This window comes from Phascolarctos cinereus, unplaced genomic scaffold (assembly GCF_003287225.1).
Source record: "Phascolarctos cinereus isolate Bilbo 61053 unplaced genomic scaffold, phaCin_HiC Scaffold_1;HRSCAF=81, whole genome shotgun sequence".
Lineage (NCBI taxonomy): Eukaryota > Metazoa > Chordata > Mammalia > Diprotodontia > Phascolarctidae > Phascolarctos > Phascolarctos cinereus.
In genome coordinates this window covers 47,457,700-47,485,620 of record NW_027555514.1, presented here as the reverse complement: position 1 = coordinate 47,485,620, position 27,921 = coordinate 47,457,700, and the positions used below count along the sequence as shown (strand labels likewise).

The 27,921-nt window shown below is 36.6% G+C and overlaps 1 protein-coding gene across 3 annotated transcripts; it reads right to left on the bottom strand.

The window, feature by feature from the left end:
- Positions 1 to 110: 110 nt before the first annotated feature.
- On the bottom strand, positions 111 to 27,921 carry FAM133B (family with sequence similarity 133 member B). Of its 3 annotated transcripts, none has more exons than XM_078151779.1 (11): positions 27,756 to 27,921; positions 23,554 to 23,651; positions 22,452 to 22,530; positions 19,930 to 20,004; positions 19,622 to 19,654; positions 19,086 to 19,148; positions 17,223 to 17,315; positions 14,764 to 14,814; positions 12,068 to 12,163; positions 6,237 to 6,288; positions 111 to 1,400 (listed from the first exon to the last, which is right to left on the bottom strand). In XM_078151779.1, the coding sequence occupies exons 1-11, from the start codon at positions 27,777 to 27,779 to the stop codon at positions 1,195 to 1,197; spliced, it is 870 nt and encodes a 289-aa protein (XP_078007905.1). In that variant the 5' UTR covers positions 27,780 to 27,921; the 3' UTR covers positions 111 to 1,194. The 3 variants fall into 3 exon arrangements, with proteins under 3 accessions (XP_078007905.1, XP_078007909.1, XP_020843075.1); XM_020987416.2 differs by having other exon boundaries at positions 1,130 to 1,400; positions 6,241 to 6,288; positions 27,756 to 27,919; XM_078151783.1 differs by lacking the exon at positions 27,756 to 27,921 and having other exon boundaries at positions 22,452 to 22,525; positions 23,554 to 23,642.

Genomic DNA, 27,921 nt, shown 5'->3' with positions numbered 1-27,921 from the left:
ACATTTGAGACACCCAATCATAGTAAAATATGTCACAGGAACAGCAACCATGTCATTCTTACTTTACTTTAATCCCTGTCTTAATTCAATATTAATATATAAAGACAACAAACTTTTTAAACGGTATATTTACTGAGATTCTGGCAGTAGTTTTATGTAACAAGACATATAGCATACTAGGCCTGCCACTTAACTTGCTCGTAGCAAATCAGCTTCAATATGAAGCCGTTAAATATCAAAAACCTGCTTTTTACATGCTAAATATTTTCAGCAAGTGTGCAATTAAACACAGTTAATGAACTTATTATATAGCAAGAATAAGGAATTACACACTTGAAACAATGCAGCCGAAACATAATTTATACAAAAAATAATGGTCACTGGTTACAATAGAATTTCCCTGGCTAGTTAAAACTAAAATAGTATAAAACATGCAAAATATTTCAGATTTTAGCTATCTATATCAAAAAACCAGTGTCTCTATGAAATATTCCCTCCAAAGTGTAACCAAAATTAATTCAAATTATGTAACATTCTACTGCTAAAAATATTCAAAAGATTGAAGTGGAGGTAAGTTTCCTAGGTTCTGGAGCTCACTCATGCTTCCAGGTGCTATCTTTCTTTGCTCCTTAACATAGCTGGCAGACAGCCAAGCTCCAGAATGCAAAGGGACAGACTGCTGCCACCCAGCTCTCAGCCTCCCTAGGAAGCACAGTGTCTGTCCTGACTGAAATAGATAGGATGTGCAAGGATCAAAAGGCACACTATTCAGCTAGCTAAAATAACAGTGACGCCCTCCCACCCCACCCCTTCCCTAAGGTAAACAAAAAATTAAGGGGAAAAAAATATACATCTACAAAAGTAAAGATTTTGAGGGCAGTAACGTCATGCCCTCGCTTTAAAAAGGCCAACTGTAGTCATCTGGGTCTCTCTGATTTGTCACTTTAAACACATCCTAAAGATGCATTTAGATTTTATGTCTATTGATTTAAAATTAGATACTTCCTGTTAAAAATATTAATTATCTAAAAGATTTTACTTTATTTCCAAATATCTCAAATATCAGTTGGACTCTAGTGTATTATTTTCCAGAACTAAGAATTGTGGGAAGAAAAATGAAACCAAAAAAGAAGATGAAGGTACCCCATGTAATAAGCAGCAGGCAACAATCATGGCCTCATCCGGCCCGTGGCCTCAGGCTCTAAAAACACAGGAGCACTCATGCATTTGGGTAGCAGAAGCCGTAACTTTCACAGTTGAAGTTTCCTTTAGACATTGCACTTTCTGGCAGGGAGATCTCAGGGGTCCTAGGGTTATGCTGACTCTGGACCTGACCCAGAAGCCTTCTTTTTCTTCTTCTTGCCATGTTTCTTGTGCTTCTTTTTCTTTTTTGTCTTTTCCTTTGAAAGAATGATATAATGAGTACCATTACATTTAAGATAAAAAAAACCTATCACATAAAACCGAAAAAAAAAAGAGACTTTAATAGGGAAATCACAAGTTATAATAAAGCTATTTCTTTTTCTTTCTTCTTCTTTTTTTAAATAATTTTTATGGTTACATTTTAAGTTCCAAACTTATCCCCCTCCCTCCCCATGCTGCACTAGAGAAGGCTACCATTTGAGACAGAGGTGTGTGTGTGTATAAAACCATTCTAAGCATACTTCTATTAATCAGTTTTTTCTCTGGAGGTGGATAGCATTTTCCTGTATAGGTCTTCTATAGTTGACTTGAATATTTACAATAATCAGAATAACTTAGTACTTCACAGTTATTCTTTGAACAGATACTGCTGTTACTGTGTACAACATTGTCTTGGTTCTGATCATTCTAATAAAGCTTTTTCAAAACAGGGTGGCAATATGACCAAATAATGCTACTCAAACCAAGGAGGAAATACTCTGAATTGTGATTTTTCTTGAAAATTCTATGCCAGGAAAAGAATGTCTAAAGCAGGAGTCCCTTCCCCATGCCTTCCCACGTGCTGCCCCCCCAGCGGTTTAATGAAGTCTATGGATTTACTGTTACCTCAATAATTGAAGAAAATGTTAAATTTTAGTAAGAGGTTAGTGAAAATAAAGATGTAACCCCTTGCTCCCCCCATTCAAGCTCATAAACCCCCTGAAATCTACCTATGGATCCTTGGGGGGTGGGTGTCTGTGGACTCTAAGGTAAAAACCTCTTATCTACAGCAGTATCCAACTTGCTAATTTCTCCTAGATCCTAGACAACTGCCACATACGAACAGCAGAGCACTGCTTTACACATGTGGAAAGTAACCACAGAGTAAACATATTACCTATTTACTAAAAATCTAAGTAATACCCTCAGTGTTCCTTTTTAGGAAAGAAAATTTCATAAAGTTATGCTTTAATATCCAGCCCCAATTTATGATTTCATTTTATATAATTTCACAGAATCTAATAGTTAGAAAGGACTTTAGTGACCAGTGAGATTAGCTTGTATCTAACAAGAATGCTCTCTACAAAATACCTAAATAGTCACCTGAAAACAGAGGGAGACAGTGAGATGTTGAGTCCTGGGAGGATTTAAATATCGGCTCTGCTACTTATGACCTATTGTGATCTTGGGCAAGTCACCATCTCTAGGCCTCAGTTTCTTCACAAATAAAATAAGGGGTTGGATGGGATATCCTCTAAAGTCCATAATTCTTACATGCTCCTTTAATCTTTGCCTTCCACTGAAGGATAATTGTACTCCTAAGGCTATTTCACTTCTGAAGAGTTCTAATTTAAAATTATGATCTTAACACATAAAATAATTGTACTGACACTGGGATTCTAATTACATAATAGCAACAAAGAGCACATTTTGACTAATGTAACATTTTCCAGATCAGAAATATTAAATCTACTGCTGTTAAATGATAAGAAATGGTATGGCAGCTACTTTATACAACCTTTGGCTACTATCAATAATTCAAATATACTAGAATCATAGAATATTGCTTTATTAAAACGTTAGAACCGGAATAATTTAGAGTATCAACTTACAATAAAAGAATCCATTACGCCTAATTCATGAGTAGAAATAAGCCCTTTCTTCTTAACACTACTGATGACATGTTATGGTCCAACTTTTTGAAATACTTATAAATCAACAAGCATCTATTAAGTACCTACTGTGTGCCAGACACTGGTAAGTATTGGGGATGTAAACAAAAGAAAATTTAAAAACATTCCTGCTCTTCAGAAGCGCAGTCTAATGTGGGAGACCACTAATGAACCACTATGGACGGAACAAGATAAAAAATGGAAACGATTTCAGATGGAAGACACTTATAATAGTTTTGTGCAGAAGGTGGGCCGTTCTAGCTGAGACCTGAAGGAAGTCGCCAATTTCTTCTTTTTGTTAGGGAGTTATCTCCTAATTGGAGCACTTTCACTGGCTGTCCTCCATTCCTAGAACTCTCTCTTTCCTCTTCTTTGTCTCCCAGATTCCGTGGCTGCCTTCAGGTCTAAAGCTAAATAAAATACTTCAGCACTTAGATGATTAAACCTTCAGTTACCTGCATGTCTCAACTGTTATCAATAGAATTATTTAATATCGAATGGAGAGACACCACAGAGATCGTGAGGTTCCCTTGTCTTTCCTTCGCTTTTTTAAAGTTGTCCAGTGTCTTCTCTCCTGCAGGACTTATTCTCTACATCCTTCTTTGCCTCGGTGGAACAGAGTATGCTGAACATCCTCTACCAGACAGTACTGACTGATGATATTACTAGAGTCATGGCTGAAATCAACATATAGTTGGAAGTTGGGTTTGAACCCTTGGCTTCACTACTTAATAGCCATCTTGTGCCAAATCCTTGCCTTCTTTGAGTCTGTCTCCTTTGTAAAATGAAGAGGTTGGATGAGAGGCTTCTGTTATGATCCCTAGAACTTTGTGGTCACGTACTTCTCTCAAAGGCAAAATGAAGGAAGTAGAACTCAATGATTTTTTTTTTATGTTTCGTTTTTGGTGAGGCAATTGGGGTTAAGTGACTTGCCCAGAGTCACACAATAAGTGTCAAGTGTCTGAGGCCAGATTACAACCCAGATCCTCCTGACTCCAGGACTGGTGCTCTATTCACTGAACCACCTAGCTGCCCCTCAATGAGTTTTTCAGGACAGCTTTCTTCAAAATTCATTATTACATCAAAATCCAAGGAGGCCTTTTACCTCTTCGTGAAAATCATTTTCACCATAAGCTTCATCTTCAAACTGCATTTAAAAATTGTTATGCGTATAATACAATGTACCTAATCCAAATCCCTTGTTAGTGTCAATCTGTTCTTCTAGCTAACTCACATCAAGTTTGTGGATGAGGTATAAAGGGAGACTTATCATTTCACCACTTCAAGAATTTATGCGGATTTTGGGAAATAACGTACTACAAAGACCATAATTTTTCATTATCCTAAGATGTAAGCTCTGCCAATACACTATGAATCCACAACATGGTCTTCTAAGCCTTCCGGAAGTTAGAATTTTAAAAGGATCTCAAGTCCAAGCCACATTTAAAAGACATCTTTCCCAGGGCTTAAGATGTCTTGAGGCTGCTGTGTGGTTCTGCTGCTTCCTCCAATTACCCCTCAGACAACACCCTCGGATTGCCCTTGGGATACTGCTAAAACCATCACTCTAGAAGAGGTGACAGGGCCACGTGATCCAAAAGGGGGCTGCCTTGGGCAGCAGTGGCTGTGCGGATGCACCTCTCTCCAGGCCATCTCTCTCCTCTTTCAGGTGGTCCACTTCCTGCTGCATGTGCACCAGCGTTTTCTTTTTGCCACATCCAAGGTCTGGGCAGCTTTGCTACTGGGCTTTTCTATTTATTACCATCCAATAAGAAACACAAACCAGTCACACTGTGACTTCTTTAACTGTTATATGACAGAAATGCTGTTTTTAAGTTGGAATGAATTTTAAAGACTTTGTAGTCCAACCCCTTTATTTTAGTTGTTGAAGAAACAGGATCAGGGAGTAAAGGGTCTTGCCCCAGATCCTATAATTAGTGGCAAAGCCAAGGTTAGGAATTTATGTTTTCCAGCTCTTAGGTCAGTGGTGTTTCTCCCACACACACCTGCTATTTTTCACGCATCACAACTCCTATCTGTATAATGCCGTTAAGGCACTGGTTCTCAAATATTTTGGTCTCAGAATCCCTTTATGTTCTTAAAAATTACTGAGGATCCCCTAAAAAGTTTTTACTTATGTGGGTTATATCTATTGATACTTACTGAACTAGAAATTTAAAATCTTAGTATTATGAAAATAGTTTGTTAATACATACTTTATGAAGGCAGCACTATAATAGAAATAGGAAAGAAGTCTGCAAGCTTAACATATGCTTCCAATCTTCTGCCTTCTACCTTCTAGACCCCCTCTTGTTAAAGTCTTTTATTCTACTTGTAAATTTAACCTACTATAAACCCAAACCATCAAGGATAAATTACACATTCTTCTGGTTCTAACAAATGAAGCTATTTTTGTACCTAAGGAAAGGCTACTTCCTTCCCTAAAAAGTGAAAGAAATTTTACAGCGACAACAAAACATTTACCAGGTATCAAAAATTCATAATAATTCCAACTGTTAAATGATGAAATTTAAAAAGGTAACTGCTATTCAGTTTTAAGTATCTAAGAAAAAAAATTAATTGAACATAAGTGAATATAAGTGATACTGGCTGTGGTCTTTTTTTTTTTTAAGTTGAATGAACAGTTTCCTTAATATTAATACACACCAAAGTAAACATTATACTGAACACAAAGGCATCATGTAATACTAGGATTGTGATTCTAAAAATCAGCATATACAAATTTACCACAGTGGAACATCTTTTTTCAGTTGACTGCCCAATATTACCCAGGGCAAGTCATTTAATTTGTCTAAGCCTCGGTTTCCTTATCTATAAAATGGGGATAATAATACCAATATTATTTGCCTCACAGGACTGTTTTATAAAGTTAAAGGATATAATGTATGTAAGTTGCTTTGAAAACCTCAAAGTATGATATAAATATTAATTATCATTATTATTAATAATGCTGGTATTACTGGAGGACAGGACATCAGTAATACAGATATAACACTATTACACATTAGGCTTTCATGATGAATAAATTATAGTTCTAAGACCTCATTTTGACCTAGGTTATTCATTCTATTAAATTTAATTTTCCATACTCTTGATACATAAAACTACTCTTTGTTATCATTTAAGAATATTAAGTGATACTTGCTGTGGTCTTTTCTCTCTCCTCACTGTTTTTCTTTTTCTTTGCTTGTGCCTAAAAAAATAGACAATTTTTAATGAAATATCCTATGAAACTTGCAAAAATAAGTAAAATATTTTATTTGATAAGCTGATATAACAAGACTATCTCATTATAAAATACTTCAAAGTTTTAATATAATGTTCTTACATAAAATCATATTTTAAATAAATTTAAGTTACACTGCTACACAAAGAAATGTTAAAATAAATAATCTTTAAATTCCTAAAGGACATGAACCATGTATTACACTTTTGCATCTCCTTTGAATTCTGACATAGTGCTACGTACACAGTAAAAATACACACATTACGTGCTATACTAAAGTCATTTAAAGATGATTATTATTAAAGGCACTCCAATGCCTCAGTGTTATGTATTGGTAAACCTAGGTCCGTGAACACTATACAGGCAGAGAGGAAGCTCTCACGGGTCCTACCCAGCAAGCCATCAGGGGTCTGCTCAAGGATTGTGTATCTGATACCTAAGGCTCAGCCTAGCAAAATTTAACCAATAGGTGATGGATGTTTTAAAGTCAAAGCAAACTGTGAATACCCTAGGCTCATGGAGTTGTACTTAGAAGCTGCGTAAGGACTACCCTAGCAGACTACCTTGACAACACCACGTCTAGTTCTGGGTACCATATGCTCCTAAATAAGGTCACTGATGAGACAGAGTATCCAAAGGGTAACCAGGAGGACAGTAGAGAGCCCCAAGTTTACGCTACGTGAAGAACTGAAGGGCCTGAGGAAGTTTACCCAGAAGAAGGATGACGAGAGACAAGGATGACAATGTCTTCAAGGCCCCGAAGGGCTGTCATAGAGGAGAGGGATGAGAGTAGCTCTGCTGAGTTCCAGAAGGCGGAACCAGAAGCAATGAGTGGGAGCTATGAAGGGGTGGAGGGAGGTCTTGACAGCTGCCCACGTAGGACTGTCTGTGGGATGGCTCCCTGCACAAGGGTTTCCACTGTTGTAGAGAGCTACACTGTGGCTTTTGGATTCCCACCTCAGCCAGACTTTGAAATAATCATTTAACAACAACAATGATCAATTATTAACTTGATGACTCCAGTGGGTGCTAAAATTTGTTTTCATAAACTTAATGATCAAGACAAAAAAATTCAAAGAGTGCAATCTTAAATAAAACCCTTAGCCTATTTTCCAAACTGACATCCTCTCCCCATTAGTGAGAGTCCCTCTGTGGGTGCAGCCACACAATCATACTTGTTTACAAGTATCGTTTTGTTTATGAGAGCAAGGAAGACTGTCAAATGTTTTGTAAAAATCTTAGTAAACCACCTTATCAAAAGGGAAGTGAGGTTAGCGTGGCATAAGTCATGGAGGCTGCTCTCTTATAAAATTACATGATGTTAAGATTTTAGCAGTCAAATTTATTTTCTAACTACAGGTAGTTGAACTGGCTCTCAAAATATCCAAACATTTTAGGGTATCTGTGTCTTGCCTGACACAGCTCTGAAGGGAGCTACTCTTCTGGTTTTGACAGCTGCTTCTCCTTTTGAAGTTCATACACCACTCTGGGACACCAAAATGACACCTGAGCTGGCCTCCTTTCCTAATCACATGTGCTTCTCATGTCTTTCATGTCATATTATATCACATCATATCATATTTTAGCTGTGTCTTTCAAAGTGAGCGAGATGCCTCAGTCTAGCTGATTTATACGTGCTGCTGTACTCTCCACTGACTTTTGGGTCAGCTGCAATTTTCAATCTTGGGAGATGAAGGTTTTTTTTTTTTTTACACAATTTGCAGCAGAATTTAGTGTCAGGAAAACTGGAAAGTGCTAGACTGGAAGTCAGGAGGCCAACGTTCAAACACAAATGCTAACGCTTACAGCTGTGTGACCATGGACAGGTACTGCAGGGTTAACTAAACTAAGACTGCCAGAGCTGACTTCACAATGCCTGTTCTGGGGCTGCTATAACCTGTCCTTTTCCTCTTGATGCACAGAAAGATGTTTCCTAAATGCCCTAAGATCCCAAACTGTAGGTACAGGAGAAGTAACAGCTAATCCTTTGCTTTCCCACCAAGTGCTGCTCTCAAAGCCCTGGGAAGGGAGGAAAATGAATACATTTCAAACAGAAGATTCTTCCTGTACAAAAGGGAGAAGGTGGGAAGCTATCTTTAGAGCTGCTACTTGCGTCACACTGTCCACCCCCCCCTTCTCAAAATGATCTGATGCAGAATTAGAAATTTGTGGCATCCTGTGGCCTTGGTTGGCTGTAAAAAATATCCTTCAATAAAATTTATTTGGATACATGCTTGTGTATAGATGCTCTCCTTTCTTCTTTTTCTGGTATGGACCCTGAATGACCACAAAATTGTTCAGAGACAACTGTCACTAAAAATGGGGACTAAAACGGGTAGAAGAACTTAATTATTTTCATTTTAAAGAAAAATCCTATGAACTTGGAGAAACAGGACTAAATCAGGTCACTTAACCAGAGTCATGTGTATCTCTCATATGTAAAATAGAACAACATTTTTTACTAATTATCTCATCGCACTTTTGTGAGAAAAATGCCTTGTAATACATGAATCATTGTCATCTAAAGTGCTATGAAAAATCATCCACTGGATCTAGGCTCCTCTCCCCTGTTCAATTCTAGGCCCCAACCTACATGTTATATGCCAATGGACTAATAACTCAGCTGGTTACCCAACAAACCAAGACAATCTTGCCAATGTATGTTCCTTACTTAGTTTTTCCTGTATGTGTTACTAGTTTGATTGCTTTTAAAATGATTTCACCAAGGCCCTGTAATGTTAACTTGATGAACTCAAGACAATGTCATCTGCAAACAGCAGCAAATGGAGAAACTCACCATCTATACAGAACTGTCATTCCACTTGTGCCTACCTTTCAATTCAGTGTTACAACTAATTGGGGATATACCCAAAGGTTAAAGAAAAGTTCCATATATATTAAAACACTCATAATATCACCTCTGTGGTGGCAAAAAAAAGGAAATAAAATAGGTGAGCACTACCCGTGGAATGGCTGAACAATTTAAAGAGTATGAATACAAAGTATCATAAGAAGCAAGTCATATTTGGAATTCAAAAATACACAGGAAGACTTAAATGTACTAACCCTGATTTAAGAAAGCAGACCTAACAGTATAGATGATCCTGATAATGAAAAGGGAACCAATACTAAAATACATCAGAATTCTGATAAATATAACAATCTGAGGATGGATGATCAAACAGTGTAGCATAATTAATCAGGTTGGACATGGGATCAATTCCATCTCTGGCATATGCCAGCTGTTTGCAGACAAGTCAGTTCCCTGATTGAGTTTCCTCATACAATGGGGATAAAACCTGGAATTCACATATCACAGGGTGGCCCTAAAAGGTTATATATGTGCTGACTGTTACTATCATTACACAATGTCAGTTATTATTATTATTCCCTCATCCAGATAAGGGGATAGGTCATTGGTGTGCAATGGTGCCTTAACTACCAGATGCTGGTTAATTGTTTTTCTCTGGGTAGAGCTGCGGGAGCAAGAAAGCTGGGAAGTTACAGTTACGTAAAAAATCAAAAGCCACTGACAAATTTTTTTTAAGTATTCATGATATGCAGAGGCAAGTAATCTATAGGCTTTAGTTAAAAAAAAAATTTTTAATTCTGAATCCATTTTCTAACATTTCTTGCTGTACTTTGTGTCCACCTTAGCACTGAAGTCACCTGATTTATAGGTAACCTTCCTTTACATCCTTGTATAATTTCTGTTTCTTTATCCTCTGCTTACAGATATTGGAATATAAACTAAACCTTTCTTTATGGTGGTCACCTTGCCTATATTTATCTGGGTATGACAAAAGTAAAGACGGATCAAGTGTCCTATGAAATAAAGCTTCTTGCTGCCATTAGGATGAGGATGAGGTCCTCTTAATATGAAGGGTCCTCTGGCAGTGCCTTCATCTACTTTTCTCTGAGTAGGACCAATAAGCCATCCTTACATTTAATTGCTATTCTGTACATCTTCTGGTTTTCTTTACATAAAGAACGTCAACACTGATGTGTTCCTTCAGTAGTTTAAACAACTCACATGATTATTGGGCAAAGATAAAGATTACACACGTAGGATACCAGCTAAATTACTATTTACAAATGTAATTTGGAATTATTCAAGGAAAGTTACTAAATTGTTTATACACATTAACTGAGAGATATTACTGCTAAAATTACATTCTCAGGAAGTGATTTATATCAAGACCTATATAAACAAAAATATCCATAGCAACAATTTTGATAACAAAAAGCTGAAAATAAAATGTGTCTAATGATTGATGAGAGTTTAATAACAAGAAGAAAACAACACAAGGGCTCCAACAACGTTAAAAAAAAGTCTAAATGAAGAGAATGAAACACCAGTTAAATATATTTGCTGAAGTCAGTACAATGTCAAAATTGAAGGGTATATTTTTCCTTTCTTTCAACAGAGACACTGTTTTTCTGGGAATATGCTTTGTAGGTATGTAGCGAGGTGTATGTGTGTGGGAAAGGGGGTGTGTGTGTGTGTGTGTGGGGGAAGAGGTTGGGGAAACTGTTTATTATATCAAAACAACTATCAATTTTTAAAAGTAGCTGGTTATAAAGTTTAAAACTGATTTTTAGTATTATCTAGTTCTTTTTCTACAACTTTCACTAGAGAAGAGGGCTAAAGAGGGTCAAAGAAAATTAAGGGACATTTTGTATTTTTATGCATTTCATAGGTTGCCATGGCTAAACAATTCAATGCAGTAAATTACTACAAAAATTTAAGTGAGTCATCTTGTAAAATCCAATTATTTCAGATCCCGAAGTGCCAAAAAATACATTAAAAACATAATAGGGAAAAGGTCTGAAATCAACATTATGCTCAGGATAAGAAACAACTGACTATTAGGAATAATTAGTAAATAAAAAGTTGGATGAATCATTAGGTCATATTAGCAGTGATAATAAAAATGAACAGGGCAAAGTCACCCTATGTAATATCACTGTATTTCCCCACGGTATGCTAAGCTAGCACTTTTTTCAAATTCCACTACTTCTACACTCTTCAAATAGCTCAGAAGCTTGAAAAAAAAACTCACATTAATTTCTTATTTACAAGATTAATGTTAATTAGACTAAGTACATAGTACAACATTCTACTATAAACAGAAAAGGAAATTTCTCATGTCAGTACTCAAAAATCATTTTAGTTTGTATAACATCATTCCTATGAACATCTAAAACTATATACAGTAGTTAACGAAAAACAAATTCTAGCAGACTTCGAACAAAAAATACAAAACATTTGTGTTTCATACTGCAAAGATGAAGAAACTCAGCATTAAAATGGTTATATGCCTTTCTGTTTTCAGTGAACTTCAGGATAAAGCAAGGTGCAACTGTATTTACTTTTACTTTTAACGTGAATTGATTTTATAGAGAAGATACGTTATCCTCTGAAGAAAATACACTTTAAGTGGACTTAATTCCAAATATATTTAAAGCTTATGAGATAAGCTATGCCAATTCAATCTAAACCACAATTGTTTGGATTTATTGTTTAGAGTCTATCAAAAGTAGAACATTGATCTAATTTAGTATACTCAAATGTACATATAAGACTTATACTCTATATTTCATGTCTCTTTCATATCATATCAGATGAGGAAGTTATCTAAATTAATCAAATGTTTACAAGCTTTATTCCTTTTTGCTTATTTACTTTATAAAAAATTGAAATATTCAAAAAACTGAAGAAAACAGATTCAATTTACATACTAACCTCTTCTATACAATCTGGTTCTGATAAAGATTCAGATGATACAGGTTTATCTTCAGAATTTATCTTCTTTCTTTTCTTGCTCAGACTTTTGATATCCTATGAATTATTCAACATATTATTTCCACTCAGAATGAAGACATTTTAATGATACATTAAGCACATCTTATATTTCTAAGATCCAGTTCAATAATAACAACCACCTTTAAAGTTTTATTTCCATTTCCATAAATACTGACTGAAATTGGGGAGGTTACATATTTTATATGACCCTAAAGTTTTATGGAAGTTATTACTATCTATAACAAAACATGTTTTGTTAAAAACAAATCCACACTACTCAGTCGCATCCCACTATTTTCTCACATATTTATTTCCCCATGATTTACTAAATTCTACCTAGTAAGTATATTTTTAAAAAATCAACCCACAAAACAATTATATAATTAACTATTTCATTAGTATCCACCTCAATGCCTAACTCAAGGTTAAGCATGCAGTAGGCTTTAAAAGAAAAACTTGCTGTTTCCAATTCAACAAATATTAAATATCTATTTTGTGCAAATATTGTGTTTTGCTAACAAAGCAAATACTCAAACACAAAGCAAAATTAGGGAATCATTATTTGCAGGATAAAATTACTGTTCAAAAAATTTCTCTAAACAGATTTCTTAATACACTTAAGTGTATGTTTATAACAATGACTTGAAAGGCACAGATGTTTACAGAAAATCTTCTCTACAATTATAACAATCCATCATTTCTCAGTGTGTGTGTGTGTGTGTGTGTGTGTGTGTATATATATATATATATATATATAGAGAGAGAGAGAGAGAGAGAGAGAGAGAGAGAGAGAAAATTGGGTAAAATTTATAAGAATGTAAGTCATTCCTCCAATTGATAAATGGTCAAAGGATACAAAAAGCCAGTTTTCAGACAAAGAAATCAAAATTACCTATATGAAACAGTGCTCTAAATTACTATTGATTAAAGAAATACAAATTAAAACAACTCTGAAATACCACCTCATACCCATCAGACTGGCTAGTATAACAGAAAAGGAAAATGATGATAAATGCTGGAGGGGATATGTGATTCAACTACACTGGAAAGCAATTTGGAACTATGCTCCAAGGGCTGTAAAACTGGGCATACCCTTTGACCCAGCAATACCACTACTGGGTCTGTATCCAAAAGAGATTTTATAAAAAAGGAACCTGTTTGTACAAAAATGTTTCTAGCAGCTCTTCTTGTGGTGGCTAAGAACTGGAAACCAAGGGCAGGGTTATCAATAGGGGAATGGTTGAACAAGTTGCAGTATTTGATCGTAATGGAATATCACTGTGCTATAAGAAATGGTTTCAGAAAAATCTGGGAAGACTTACATGAGCTGATACAAAGTGAAGGGAGCAGAACCAGGAGAACATTGTACATAGTAACAGAAATATTGTAGGATGATTAACTGAATGACTTAACTATTCTCAGCAGTACAATGATCCAAGATAATCCCAAAGGACTCATGAAAAATGCTATCCACTTCCAGGGAAATAACTTCGCCTGAATACAGATCAAAGTATGCTATATTTCACTTTCTTTTTTTTGTTTGAGTTTCCTTGCACAAAATGACTAACATGGAAATGTATGAACTCAAAAGTTAAAAACAATGAATGTTAATTATTTGTACATGTAATTGGGGAAAAAATAAGACATTATTTAAAAAAATTAAAAAGACTGAGAATGAATTAAATTTAAATGTAGTTTACATTAAGTATTGCTTGAAATATCTGTATCTTTACACCGCAAAAAATCCAAACCCAATGGGATGATTTATAATAAGATGGCTGGGTTGTAAGCTATGACTGCTTTTCTGATTGTTATTTTGGATGTTAATGTCAATGTAAATAAAGGTTGCTATTTAAAGCTGGAAAAAAAAATTAAAAGGAAGAATGAAGAAAAAAACAAACAAACAAAACAAAGCAAATAGGGCTATCCAAAAGTAGGGTGGGACGAGTTAATGGATTCCCAAAGGTCCTTCCAGAGAAGGTTACCTGGTTACTTGTTGGGGGGATTGCAGAAAGGATTCCTGTACAATTAAGGAATTAGACTAGATAGCCTTTGATGTTCCTTCAAATTCTGAAATGCTGTATAAATTAATACCAATTCCAAAACTAAGAAAATAAAAACCTGTGATGTTATATAAACAACTGGGTAAATGCAATTTGATTTAAATAAATCTATTTAAGTAAACTCTTCAAGATGCATCTATGGCATAAAGAAGCAAGGTCCAACTGTTACCAAGTACTTGTTTTAAAATTAATTAATTTTATAGTAAAGACATTTTATCCTCTGAAGAAAACACACTTTAAGTGGATTTAATTCCAAATACATTATATTTAAAGCTTCTTAGATGAGCTACAAAAATTCAAACAATACCTGTTTAGATTGTTTAGAGTCTGTCTAAAGCAGATTATTCTACTAAAGTGTACTCAAAATTTAATTTCAGTAAGCACAGTTTCCTTGAAATGAACATGAAATTGATGAAACTCCACTGACATAGATTTAATAGGCCCAAAAAAGGCCATGCATTTGCTGTACATTTTCTAACTAAAATCAGTAAATGTGATAGATTTCCAAGTCACCCAAAAGCTAACATACAAAGATTAACATTTTCAAAATATTTAACACCCTTTGAATTTTACCTTCTCTCTCTCATGTTCATCTTTCGACTTCTTTTTTTTCTTAATGCTGTCCTAAATAAAGTGAAAATATAAATTTTAAATGTGATAATTGTAGCAAAGAATAAATACAACTGATGTGATTGATCAAATGCAAATACTAGCTTTACTATACTGAAAACAGAAAAATTATGGAAGTAAATCTTTATATAGAAGAGGTTTCTTTCGAATCAAATTAGCTCTACTACTATTTCCTGTATTTCAAATACCACTCTCCCCATAGAATTACAATCAAAATGTATGATATGCTTTCAAGTACTAGCCACCATCCTTGTTTTTCAAATCAAAGGTGGAAAGGGTTTGTTAAACCTAAACCTCACCAGACTACTTGACCTGGGTTACAATCAAGAAAGCTGACACCTAATTCTATTCCCTTACTTCAATCATTACAACTGCACAACCTCTGGCACTTCTACCGAAGGGGAAAACCTGGGAATTATTTGTCTGGCTGTTACTTACTATCTATACTTTAGAATCTTGTGTGCTAAAAATAACTCTACTGGCTTGCTATTTTTATGAATGGCAATAAATAACATCTAAAAACATGGTTTCATCTTTGTCTTTTCCTCTCACTCTCCCAAACGGAAAATTATTTAGACTTGTCATTCTCTCTGTGCAATCTCTCATATCCATCCCTTCTTTCCTATTCCCATTATTTATCATTCCAGGTCAGGCCTTCCCGGGGTACTGAAAAATCTTCCTAAATGATATTCTAACAGCTAATCTGTCCTCCTCCAAACCATCCTCAACACCAGCGTCAAATTAATTTTTTTAATGTACACATCTGATTTTGTCAGTCCTTTCCTCAAACCACGAAGGTGAAGGCCTTGAGTCCATGACAATAGGTTGGGGGTGGAGAGATATCCTTAGCATGGAGAAAAAGGGTGTGTGTGTGTGTGTGTGTGTGTGTGTGTGTGTGTGTGTGTGTGTGTGTGTAGGAATGATGACAACATAATAGCGCTTTTAATATTTCAAGAGTTGTCATGTAGAAGGACAAACAGATTGGGTCTAGTCGGTCAAAATGAACAAAACCTGGAACAGTAAGGAGAAGGTGCCAAGAGGGCAATCCATAACTGCCATCAGGAAAAACTTCCTCAAACCCAGAGTCATCCAGGGTAGAGATGGCTGCCCCAGAGATGGCAAGTTCCCCTTCCTTGTTGGTTTTCAAGTAGAGGCTAGAAGACCATTCACTGGGTTTTGTGGGTAAACTGGATCAATGGTTTTGTCTATCAAATTCTATGAGTCCTAGGAAAACTTTCCATAAGCCTTATGATGTACTTTTAAATCTTTCAATTTACCTCTACTTTGTATTACGGCTATTTGTATTGTTTCTCACTTGACTAGATTTCTAAGCTCCATGAGGGCAAGGACTATCTTTTCCAAAGCCTAGCACAGGGTCACGCACACTGTATGTGCACTAAAAAATGCCCGTTGGCTGAAGCTTGCTTTCATTGTCACAAGGGTCCCTGTGAGAACAGCAGCACACCTTTCGCCTTTGCTAGTTGGGGGTTTGCCATTTGGGATTCTCCCAGGGACTGAATGTGCCAATACCCTTCCTTCTCTCCCTATATCTGGAGTCTTACTTTCAAAGTCCAATAGTTTGAATTCTAGTGCTCATTACACACTATCATCTATTTTCATCGTGGTAAAGCCGCAGGCCCTTCCTATTTCCCAACCCTCTTTTCTGAAATACGCCCCATTCAACACAGGCTTCACAGTGCCAAGATCTGCCAGAGAAGGTATTCCAACTGTCCTTGAAGCTCTGGTGTGTTATTGCTTCACTCCTGGACAATAACTTTCAGTGGGCAATGGACATTTTTTTAGAGGACTGGACTACGGAAAAATGATGCTTCCTTAATTTGAAGCTACTTTTTATACTAAAGGGAACATGATCATCAAACGAATCTGGCTCTTACAGGACACTTGCTACAAAATTAGGAACTACTGGGAAGAAGGTTCACATATTTACAGAACAAGCATTAGGAGTTAAAGCCAATTGAAGAATTCAAGAATCAGAAACTGAGGTGAAAAATCTAATGAGTTATAATATAAATTATTACTGCAGCACAGGCACAACGGGTAACCTTCTTTAAGAACAGGCCCAATGCTCAGATGTCTAGCTCTTTCCTAAGAGGAATCGAGTTCTTCTTTTGGAGCAGAGGCTCTGAGGTCAGCTAAGTCTTAGAGGCAACATTGTTCTAAAATGTAACTAACAGGTTTTTTGGTAATAGTTCCAGACCCTAGAAACAGGATAAACATTGTTTTGATAGGTGCTTATGGAGGTCAAAATATAAGAAAATCTTTGTGTGACTCAAGGCAAATAAGCAATTATTTGAGTTACTACATGGAAAGCAATTAAAGATAAGAATATCCAGCCTCTAATTACAAATGCCAAAAGAGCTGCCATCCCAATTCTGTGTTACCTTACTATCTGATTCAGAGTCTGATCTGGAGCATTCTGAAGATCTATGTGAACGATATTTCTTTTTTCTTCTTTTTTTCCCTTGTTTCTTATCCTACATAAAATATTTAAGAAAAAAAATGGGTTTCTATATCATTAAACTCTCCTAATATAATTTTTGCATTTTATTTATTTCTTACCTTAATCAATTAATGAAAAGGATTAAAGAGGGATTAGTTGCCTTACATAATTGCTAATTATTGATCCATAAATACTTTGATCTGCTTGTCTTTACAATTCAATTCAACAAAGTATTAAAAGCCTACGATGATCATGGTAAGGAGGCAGGTATGGCAAAGAAGATAGAGAACTAGTCTTCGAATCATAAAGACCTAGATTCAAGTACTGCTTCTGACAAGTATTAGCTATATGACCATGGGCAATTCATTTGATTTGTGTCCTAGGAAACTCTCTAAAAGAGCAGAGCAGTTATTGATTTGCATTGATTAAGGTTGCACACTGAGAGTTCCCTACATAAATGGGCTCATTGCTCTAGAATCCCCCCATTCCCACCTGAGTGCATGGCACCATGCTAGGCTCTGGGAATACAAAGACAAAAATGGTAACAGCTCCTACTTTCAAAGATCTTATATTCTATTTGCTATTTGGGGGTGGGGGTCGGGGCAGGGGGATTAAGTCTACAATGGGGTTGGTCATGTGAGGAGGTGTACAATACATACACAAATAAGTATAATACAAAGGTGGGAATATAAGGAGTGATCAAAGTGTTCCAGCAAAACGTGGGGAGAAAGCACTAATAACTTGGAGGATTGAGGAAAGCTCCTCCAAGGCAGCGATAAGGTATGTACTTCACGCGCTGGTGAGAGCTTCTGTGAATGCTCTGAGTTTGTGTAACAGGTAGTCCAGGTTCACCAGAATGTAACCTGTGAACACAGGCAGGTTGTACTTTAACTTAGAGAAAGAGGTGGTGCCTGAGGGGTTCTGAGTAGGGAAGTAACAGGTTATCTCTGTACTTAGCAAGATAACTCTGGCAGCCGAGTGAATGAAAATAGAAAGGAGAGTGTGGAGGCAGGAAGACAACCTAGGGCTATTACAACAGTCCATGCCAGAAGTGATGAGGGACTGGACTCAAGGAGCGGGCTGCGGACTGGAGAGACAGGGACGGATCCACAAGATGTGAAGAGGAGACTGAAAAGACTCAGACAACTGCTGGTTCCTGGGGAAGGGGTTCATTGCAGCACTAGCCTGCTGCTTGACCTTGAATAAGTCACTTCATGGCTATAGGCCTCAACTCCTTACCTATAAAATGTGGTGGCTGAACTAATGTTTAAAGTTCCATCCAGCTCTTAACATCCTACGGTTTTATGAATTGTTCGCTGATATTCCCTTTCTTTCTTTTTTCTTCTTCTTTGGGTGAGGAAATTGGGATTAAGTGACTTGCCCAGAGTCACACAGCTAGTGAATGTTATGTGTCTGAGGCTGGATTTGACTCAGGTCCTCCTGAATCCAGGGCCAGTACTCTATCCACTGCGCCACCTAGCTGCCCCTATATTCCCTTTCTTTATTGACTTGTTAATGAACATAATTAATTTCACAAAAGGAGCAAAAGGATATTAAAAAATGCTCCATTTAAATATATGGCTTTTTAACTTATCTATACCAAAGCTTCTCCATCACATGGGCATGAATAATCAAAATCTAATTGTATATTGAAAAAGGCTGTCAACTAAAACCTTTGAATAAATAACACATTTGAATAACACATTTTCTCAATGGGTCTTGCTACAGTGTAATTGACATATTTAAAATAGCTTTAGAACATCGTATTTCACGTAGTATATTAAAAACAGCAATTCACTCTCACCTCATCTTCCGAATCTGAAGAACTGCTGGAAGAATCAGAGCTTGATGAAGAAGAGGATGAAGACTTGACCAAACACAGAACAATTAAAGCTTGTGAGATGCAGAATTGGTTCATTTCACTTTGCCTCACCAAATTATTCAGGAAGATTGATTAATTTATCATCTAAGGTTAACAGAAGCCCATGTTCCTAAGAATCATTAAGTTTTTTTTTTAAATTCAAGAGACTGTCCCCCCCCCCCAGTTGCTTAAATGTCAACTCTTTAAAGAAAACTCAATTTTAAAGTGCTCATATTTAAGACACATACTAGTTAAATATTCTCCTTTAATATTAATGAAGGAGCCCCAGTTTTACAGGAGGTTAGCATCTTTCTATTATGAACACTATTGACAATTGATAAAACAAGCTCCTTAATTTCTGCCCAGTTATTTAATCTGAGCCATATACTAATAAAACAAATCATCCTTACTTTTCAGGGCCTTAATCCATTTACATTTGGCAAAAAGGGAGGGGGAGAAAAAAGGAAAACGTTGCTCACCCTACCAGCTCTCTTCTTTTCCTTTTTCTTTCTCTAAAAAAGGAATAAATGTTATCAGGTTGTGATTAAATTCTGCAAGTCAGAAGTCCAAGTAATAAGATGATCTCAGTTCTTAAAGGCATTATTAGCAGTAAGATATCATGAAAATTTAAATACTGGATATACTTTACAATTTCTTAATCAAGACGAATTAAGGTGCCTACTGATGTACCAAGTACTGAGATACAAAGACAAAATTAAAACAACCACTGCCCTTGAGGAGCTTATAGTCAGTATATTAACATTAAGACCATTATTAGGAGTATTACCTCTCTTTTCTTCGATGAACTCTCGCTTCCACCTAACAATTTCTCCCTGTGTTTTTCCAGTTCCTTTTTCCAGTTCTGAAAAAGAAAGTGAACATAGCAGGTGGCTCAATAAATATTCACTAAAAGAATGCTCTTTGTGGGCTGGTCTCAGAATCTAACCACGTTTATGAGGAAAGGCCCTCCACATTCCAAATAACTGATTAAAAAACTTTTAGAAAACAATCCATTCATTAGTGACTGACTATATTTGCAATTATCTCAACACAAAAACTGTGGAACTGAGCTTCTGTAGGAAATCATTACTGTTTCTATATAATGTTAGGCATCTTATCTAACAAATTAATTTTTACTTAGACATCAAAATACTAAGGCTTTTAATTCAGTCTTTGTTCATCTGTCAGGGGAAAGTATTATGTACAGAAGATGAAAAATGCTTGAGTGGTCACAGAGTGTTTTTTAATGTATTCTGCGCCTGAAGAAAATATCACATCATGAAGACAGAGCATGTCACTGATGTCTTTTGTTTTTAATTCGGTTACACTGAACATAGTGTTCTCCTGGTTGTTCACTCTGCATCAATTTGTGATTTTCCCCACACTTCTCTTAATTCCTTATATTTGTCATTGTTAGTGCACAACAGTCTACTGCATTCATATGCCATGCTTTATTCAGCCAAGCCTCAATCAATGGTCACCCACCTTCTTTCTAGTTCTTTGCTACTACAAAAAGTGCTATGAATATTCTAGTGTATATGGACCATTTATTTATGTTTTTGACTTCCTTTAGGTATATAACTAACAGGGGAATCAGTGGGTTAAAAGGTCAGACAGAAAATGGAACAGTTCAGTTACATTTTTCATATAATTCATAACTGCTGTCAAAAATGGCTGAATTTACAGTTCAGCCAATCTAATTTCCTTGCTGTGAAGTGAAACCTTAATTGTTTTATTTTGCATTTCTCTTAATTATCAGTGATTTGGAACAACTTTAAATATGGTTACCGGAAATTTGCAGTTTTTGTTTTTTGAAACATCAGTTGTACACTGATCTGCTGTTCCAAAATGACTCTTGCCATTTTGAATTCTTAACTCCTTTTCTCGGTTACTCCTTTCCCTGCCCTGTTAGAGTTGTGAAAGGTAATGCCCTCTTCATTGTGGAGAATGTGACCTTTTATACTTTGGTCACACGTGCATTCGGACATCGTACTGCTGCTGGTCTAAACATACGGTTGGCCAAAGTGCTTTTTAATTTTCTGTCAAATGGGTAGCCCTTCCTCCAATGATTTTATGTTCTGGGCTTTACTGGGCCATTGTGTCTGATTACTTTCTGTCTGCTTTTTTAATTTGTTCCACTGATCTAGTTTTCTAAATTTTAACCAGTACCAACTAGTTTTCATGGTATTGCTTTGTAACAGTTCAAAATCCCCTCATTCCTACCTTTCCCTCCTATTATTTCCCCCTGAGATTCTAGACTAGGGGTTCTTAAAGCTGGAGGGTGCAAACTTATTTTTTAAAACAAGTTTTTGGCACTATTTCAATGTAACTGATTTCCTCTGCAATCATATGAATTTTATTTTATGCATTTAAAAACATTTTATAGGTCCACAGGTTTCACCAGACTACCAAAAGGGCCCATCTCACACACAGACACGCACACACACCCACGCATGTGTGGTTAAGACTCACTGTTCTAGACCTTTTATTCCTTCAAATTAATTTTATTATTTTATCTAGTTCTATTAGTTGGAACAAATTTTTTTTTCATGAGATTTCTCTTACTATTCTTTTTAGTCTGATTTTGCCACTATTTGGGGGGCAACATACATTTTTCTTTTGACTTATATAACCACCTTCTAAGGTTTTTTTTCTTTTAAATAGAATCTTAGTAGTTCTTTCTAGTGGGGCAGCTAGATGGTAAAGTGGACAGAGCACCAGGCCTGGAGTCAGGAAGACCCGAGTTCAAATCTGTCCTCAGATACTTATTAGTTGTGTGACTTTGGGCAAGTCACTTAACCCTGTTTGCCTCAGTTTCCTCATCTGTAAAATGAGCTGGAGAAGGAAATGGCAAACTACTCCAGTATCTTTGTGAAGAATACTCCAAATGGAGTCACAAAGAGTTGGGCACAACTGAAAAATGACTGAACAAAAACCTACAAGTACTTTTAGTAGTTTCATATTTTAGCTTTTTAGTTTTGTGGAAAAATGGGTAAATGTTTTAAGGGCTACATATCTAAACATCAAATAACCCTTCCTTCTACAAACATCCTACTATCTGATGATAATATGGCAGTAAAAGTTGACAAGACTAAGTTGAGAAAGTTCAGAAGTTACGTTTCACACAGTTACCAAGAAGTAGAGTGGGTGAAATAATTAAGCTTACTATATAATACAGATACTGCTGTTACAGAAAGCTGAACCTAAAAACCTTAAAAAAAGTAAACAATTTAAAATGGAAGATATTTTATTTAAAGGCTTTTGAAGGCAAAGAAGACTTCCATGTAAAAAACCACAGAGCTTACCAACCTCATTCATTTTTTCTTCAAATTCTGCTAATGCCTTGGAGCCTTTCTTTTTCTTTTCTAGCTGTTCTTTCACTTCTTCCCTTAAAAAACAGAACATAAGTTTATACAGATCAAAGAGATGATAACAGTCACAAATTTAAAATTTCAAGAAGAGATCAAAAACCAAAAGAGGTGTTTTTCAAAAAATTATTCCCCAAAGAAAATGATTATATAATCATTTTTCTAATTTGAATTTAATTTCTTCAATGGGGGAGGGAATGGATAGAATTAAGAGGAAGGAGATAGAGTCCATGAAATATAAAAAGCACAGGAAAGTTTCAGCAATGAATTTTGCTTAATAACTTTACCACAAATCTTCACTGTTTATTATAAATTCATTATAAAATGAATTTCTTTCCTAACATTCTTTTAAGCCATCAATTGGAAGTATTAATCACTGTGTCTATCCAAACACTCGAGAAAAAAGCTTTGTCTTTGTCCATTTATTCTATTTATTTGAATATTTACTGATAAATCATTTTCTCATCTCAATTTCAAACATGAAATACAATAACTTGCCCTTCAGTGTACTATATTTAGTTGTCAGTTATAGCAACTCTCCAATATTAATAAGGGTAGACAAAGGGGAGTGAGCTTCATTTAAAATAAAAGAATTAAGTGTTGACACATTCCAACTATTACACTTTGTGGAATAGTGACAAGAAAAATAAACTAAATCAGAGTGAGTCAGAAACTAGTACATTATATCCCCAAATTTTAGAACAGGTATAACAAATCAATGTTTTTTCAAATAATGAATTCTCAATTCTCTAATCTAAAAAGAGGTGAGAGGATTATTATCCTAAAATCTGGCTAAACTATGAAAGATCAAGACTATTCAAAAATACATTTTAAAAAGAATGTGGAACCTACCTTCAGAGATTTATTGTTTCTTAATGTAAGAACTGTGGTATATGACCCTACCTCATTTGATGTTAGATGAGGGGGGAATGTAGCTACTAAAAGCTTAACAAAAACAAAACAAGTCTTAAGTATTTTTTTGGCAAACAAAATAAGGTTTTAAAAAATAACGTACTAAATAAATGAATAGTTTTTACAATTACCATGTGGGCCTTGGCCGATTCAGATAATCCTGTATTGTTGGCCCAGCAGACTGAGCAGGACCTCGAGATCTGGCCATGGCTATAGGATTCATATAAGCCTGAGAAGGGAAAAAAGAAAAAAAATAAATTAAAACCAAAATGATGGTCTTTAAAAAAATAACTCCTACACTTCCCCCCCCTACACTGTACAAAAACCAAGCTAAAAAAGAAAGTCAACAGTCAAAGAATAGTAAAAACTTGCAACCACCACCATCAAAATTTCCCCTTCTATTTTGAAAGAAAAATTATATACAAAAAGTTTAGTTTGGAAGGACTTACTAAGAAAAAAAAACTTCCTTTATGTCTTGAGAGTCTGTAATAGAGATTTAGCTCCATCTAAGTCATTCATTCATTCATTAGTATTAGGCAGTACAATACTTTATTATTCAGAATGATCACATGATATCCTCAAAGATTAAATTATAGCATACTTATAAGACATGAAAATAGATTACATTTTAGAAATATTTTCAAGAAGGATTGAAGCAAAACAAAAACCATGTCAGGGTCCTAAAAGGAAATATGTTGTTTTATTAAAATTATTTGTATGCTATAACATTCTTTTGGCTCTATCTTAGTTGCTTGGCCCTCATATTCAATTTATTCAAAGAGAACAGAAAGGTGGCGGAATCAACATCACCATATTAATTATGCCAACATATTCTTAGCTTATAAATAAACTTTGGTTTAAGAAGAAATATTCTTAAGCTTAATTGTAAAAAAAAAAAAGAATATCTTAAGCTTAATTGTAAAGGTTTAGACCTAAAGTTCTGATATACAAAAATAAAAATATGCTGCAATTCTTTATATACAGAAATAACATTCTATTTGTAACAAAATCTAAAAAAAAATTGCCACCTTTTCTTATATTGCTGTAAACAATTATGCATTTCCAGATTTCTCTGGCAGAGTCAGCAACACCACCACTACCAGTAACACAGAAGAACCTCTTAAACTCTCTAAAGATAATACATCTTTTGGAGATAATGTCTCTCTTGAGCTAGAAGTGGTAAAATCACTTCATTTTGGAGCAAGTAAGGCCTTACAGATCATTTAGCCAGATTAAATGACTTGCTCAAATTTAATGATGGGGCCAGAACATCACATGTCTCTGTACTGCCAGGTCAGTAGTTCAAACCATGGCTAAAGACTCCTGCAGAATGTAATTTACAACTGGGGGATTTTTAAGCATTGGGTCAGATCGGCTAGAAGCATAAATTTAGATATTTCATTTTTTTGCTGTTGTGTTCTTATAAATTCTATTCAACTGCCTTTGCTGAGAATTCTAATCTGTGTAATGTGAAGAATGGCACCAACCAGAAGGTTTTGTTAATGCTTAACTGCTGTATATAATTATTACCACTGGCAATAATAACAAACTTGCAATATTACACCTTAAAAGCAGCTATGCTTTGCAAATTGCCCAAGTTATCTTAATTATGATATAGTTTACTAACACTTCTTTTTTTGTTGTTTCTGTGTCATGTTACATTTTTATATCTCTCCAGTGCCTACTTCGACAAAATAAAACAGTTCAAAAAAACTTACCTTACAAAAAAACCACCTGATTAGTAATGTTACTTATAGGTAACTTATCAGCCTAATACTTCCACAAGTAGGTGTGAATCTGCATCTATACACTATCAAGTAAGTGGAAGGTCTTGGAGTTGCTGTGGACAAAAAAATCCATCATTCTTAGGTCAACCTGATGATGAGCATCTCTGCCCTTGCTTAGGTCTTTCCGAACCTTGTGCTCAGCTGACATGGTTTTTAAGAACCCAAAGTCAACTCCCTATCTAGATGAGGCACAGATCACGCCTGCAAAATGTCCAGGAAAGTATGCACAAACATTTTTATTGACGTTTATTTTATATCTAGCCTTCAGCCCAACAAGGAAGTTCTTTGAAGACTAAAACACTCTACTATCTGCCTCTGAAAATTTTTTTTAATGTGTCCATAGAGGTTTAAGTTTTTTTCCCTCCTATCAGTCTGAGGTAATGTTATTTATTTCCAATAAGGAGAGCAAAAAAAACCTGTCCAATTTCCAGAAACATCACACTGACTCCATCACTTAAGTATTGTAAATTTCCAGATCAGATCTGCCCATACTGAAACATAACTGTAAGAACACAAGCCAAAATGAAACAAATAATTTTTGGATTATCTGTGCTTTTGTATTTTTCCATTAGCATAGCTCCCAGAAAAGTTACCTGAAGCATTAACTATATGAACACATGCCAAGAGGAAATATAAATAACTTTACAATTATCTGTGCCTCTGTACTTTTCCATCAGTACAGCTAATAGAAAATTAACTTGAAGCAAAAGATGGCAAGTCTAGGAGTCAGTGAGCAAGTACTTAGGAAAAATGGAAGTCGTAAGTGGTATCTGACTGTTGACTGGAGATGGATCCCTGTCTTAGGAACACTGTAATTATTTATAAAGAACAGGAAGGGCATCTCAAAAAGCAACTGTTACTAAATCTAGCCTCTGCAAATTACTGAGTCTGGTTAAATCTCAACAAATTCGCAAACATGAAAGAGCTATTAAAAACAAAAAACAACATTGCCTGCAGCAGCAACAGAGGGAAGATATTCACTAAAAGTATTAAAATTGCTTTTAAGTCAGTTTCAGAAAATGCCAGTTTTTCCAGGTAGAAAGGTGGGTTTTTTTTTTAAACTTCAGAATCAACATTAGTGGTACAGCACCGTACAGAGTGCACAGGCCTGGGAGCAAGGAAAAGCAGTGGTCTAGATCTGGCTCTGCCATTCACTAGCTCAGTGACCTTGGCATAGAGTTGATGACATGACCATGATATGACATACCACTGAGAGCTGGAAGGGACTTTGGAGGTCATCCTAAACTGAGGGAGATGACAAAGTAGCGGAGTCAGGGATGGTGGCTTGGAGATGGGAAGACTTTGGTTCAAATTCTACTTGTTTCAATACTTGGTAGCTGTCTTGGGAAGCCTCAGGTTCTTTAATTTCATAATGGAGACAATACCCATTATATCTTCTTTATGAGGTTATCCAGAGGCTCAAAGGAGATGCTCCAAGTAAAACATTTTAAGGTAAGCTTTATGTTAATGCCATTTAATATCTCTCCAGTTCCAAAGTTCCTTCCATTTAACCGTTTTCCTGCTAAGTTAAACCTCTCCGGGCTCCAGTTTCCTTAGCCTTAAAAGGAAGGCGTTGGGCTGGAATCTAGCCCAGGTGATCCTTATGGCTCCTTCCCAATTCCACATTAAAATACACTTTTCCCCGTGCAAAACATTACCAGAATTCTGTGCAAACAGGACTAGCAACAGCACGAGAAGTGGTCATCCAAGAGCCTAAAAAAAATAGGGCTGATTGGAAGGCTTTTTTTTTTTTTTTGGTCAGACCCCGTGATTCCACTCTGTGTCCCTCTACCAGAATAACAAACACCTGCTTGCAACTTTTGAGCCTCAGTTCTTAACCTTTGTTGAGTTAGCCCTTTGGTAAGTTAGTGAAGAATGCTATAAAATTAAAAAAAGAAAACACACAGGATTACAAAGGAAGCCAAATCACACTGAAATATTGTTATTATTTTTTAAGAAGGGCGCGTTCCCAGACCCCCTTTTAAGAGCCGGTCTGGGCTGCCCTGGGAGACCGCTCCCCTCTTCCTAGGGCTTGAACTTAACAAAGCTCTCGAAGGGAAGGGCCTTCCCGGGGAGCGAACACGAAGCCCGGCCGGGCTTCGGCCCCAAGCCCGCAGACGCCGCTACAGCAGCTCCAGCTCCCAGGAAACAGAGGCCAGCCGACGCCCCCAAGACGGGGAGACCCGCAGGGGGCAAAGAGACGGCGCAGAGGGCTGCGCAGCCCGACCCTCCGGGAGCTTCTGTTCTAACACAGGGAGGAGAAAGCGGGGGAGCTGAGCGAAGGGGAGGCCGGAGGGGAGGCGGGGCAGCAGCAGCAGGCCCGGCCCGCGGGGCTTCCTTCTCCCTGAGGCCTAGGAAGCGCTTTCGGGCCTCCCTCTCCGACTCCAGGCCCAGCCACGCCACGAGGGGCCGCGGGCGTTGGGTAAAGCAAAGGCCGAGGTCCCATGGGGAAGGCCGGCCGGGCCGGGCCGGAGGGCCGCACGGCCGCCGAGGGAGCCGGGCCGCTGCGCGGAGGCCGCTTCCTTCCCGCTGGTTGGGACACTTACCACCCGGTTGTCCCTCTTGCCCATGGTGCCCGGCAGCTGCCCGAGCTGCTGCTTGGCCGAGAAAACTGAGGGGCGACGGAGGTCGGGCGACTCCGGCGGCAGCGGCTGCTCCTCCTCCTTTTCTACCCGAGCGCCCGCGGCGAGGGGCGCCGCGCAGCGTCCAGGA

Bases quoted from the DNA above. Each gene is read 5' to 3' on its own strand.
- FAM133B (XM_078151779.1), bottom strand. From the start codon at position 27,779: ATGGGCAAGAGGGACAACCGGGTG. The intron at 19,149-19,621 runs GTGAGCAACGTT...TGTTTGGTCAAG, and splicing joins AAAAGAAGAGAGCTGGTAGG to TCTTCATCCTCTTCTTCATC. The intron at 6,289-12,067 runs GTTAGTATGTAA...CTATTTTTTTAG, and splicing joins AACCAGATTGTATAGAAGAG to GCACAAGCAAAGAAAAAGAA.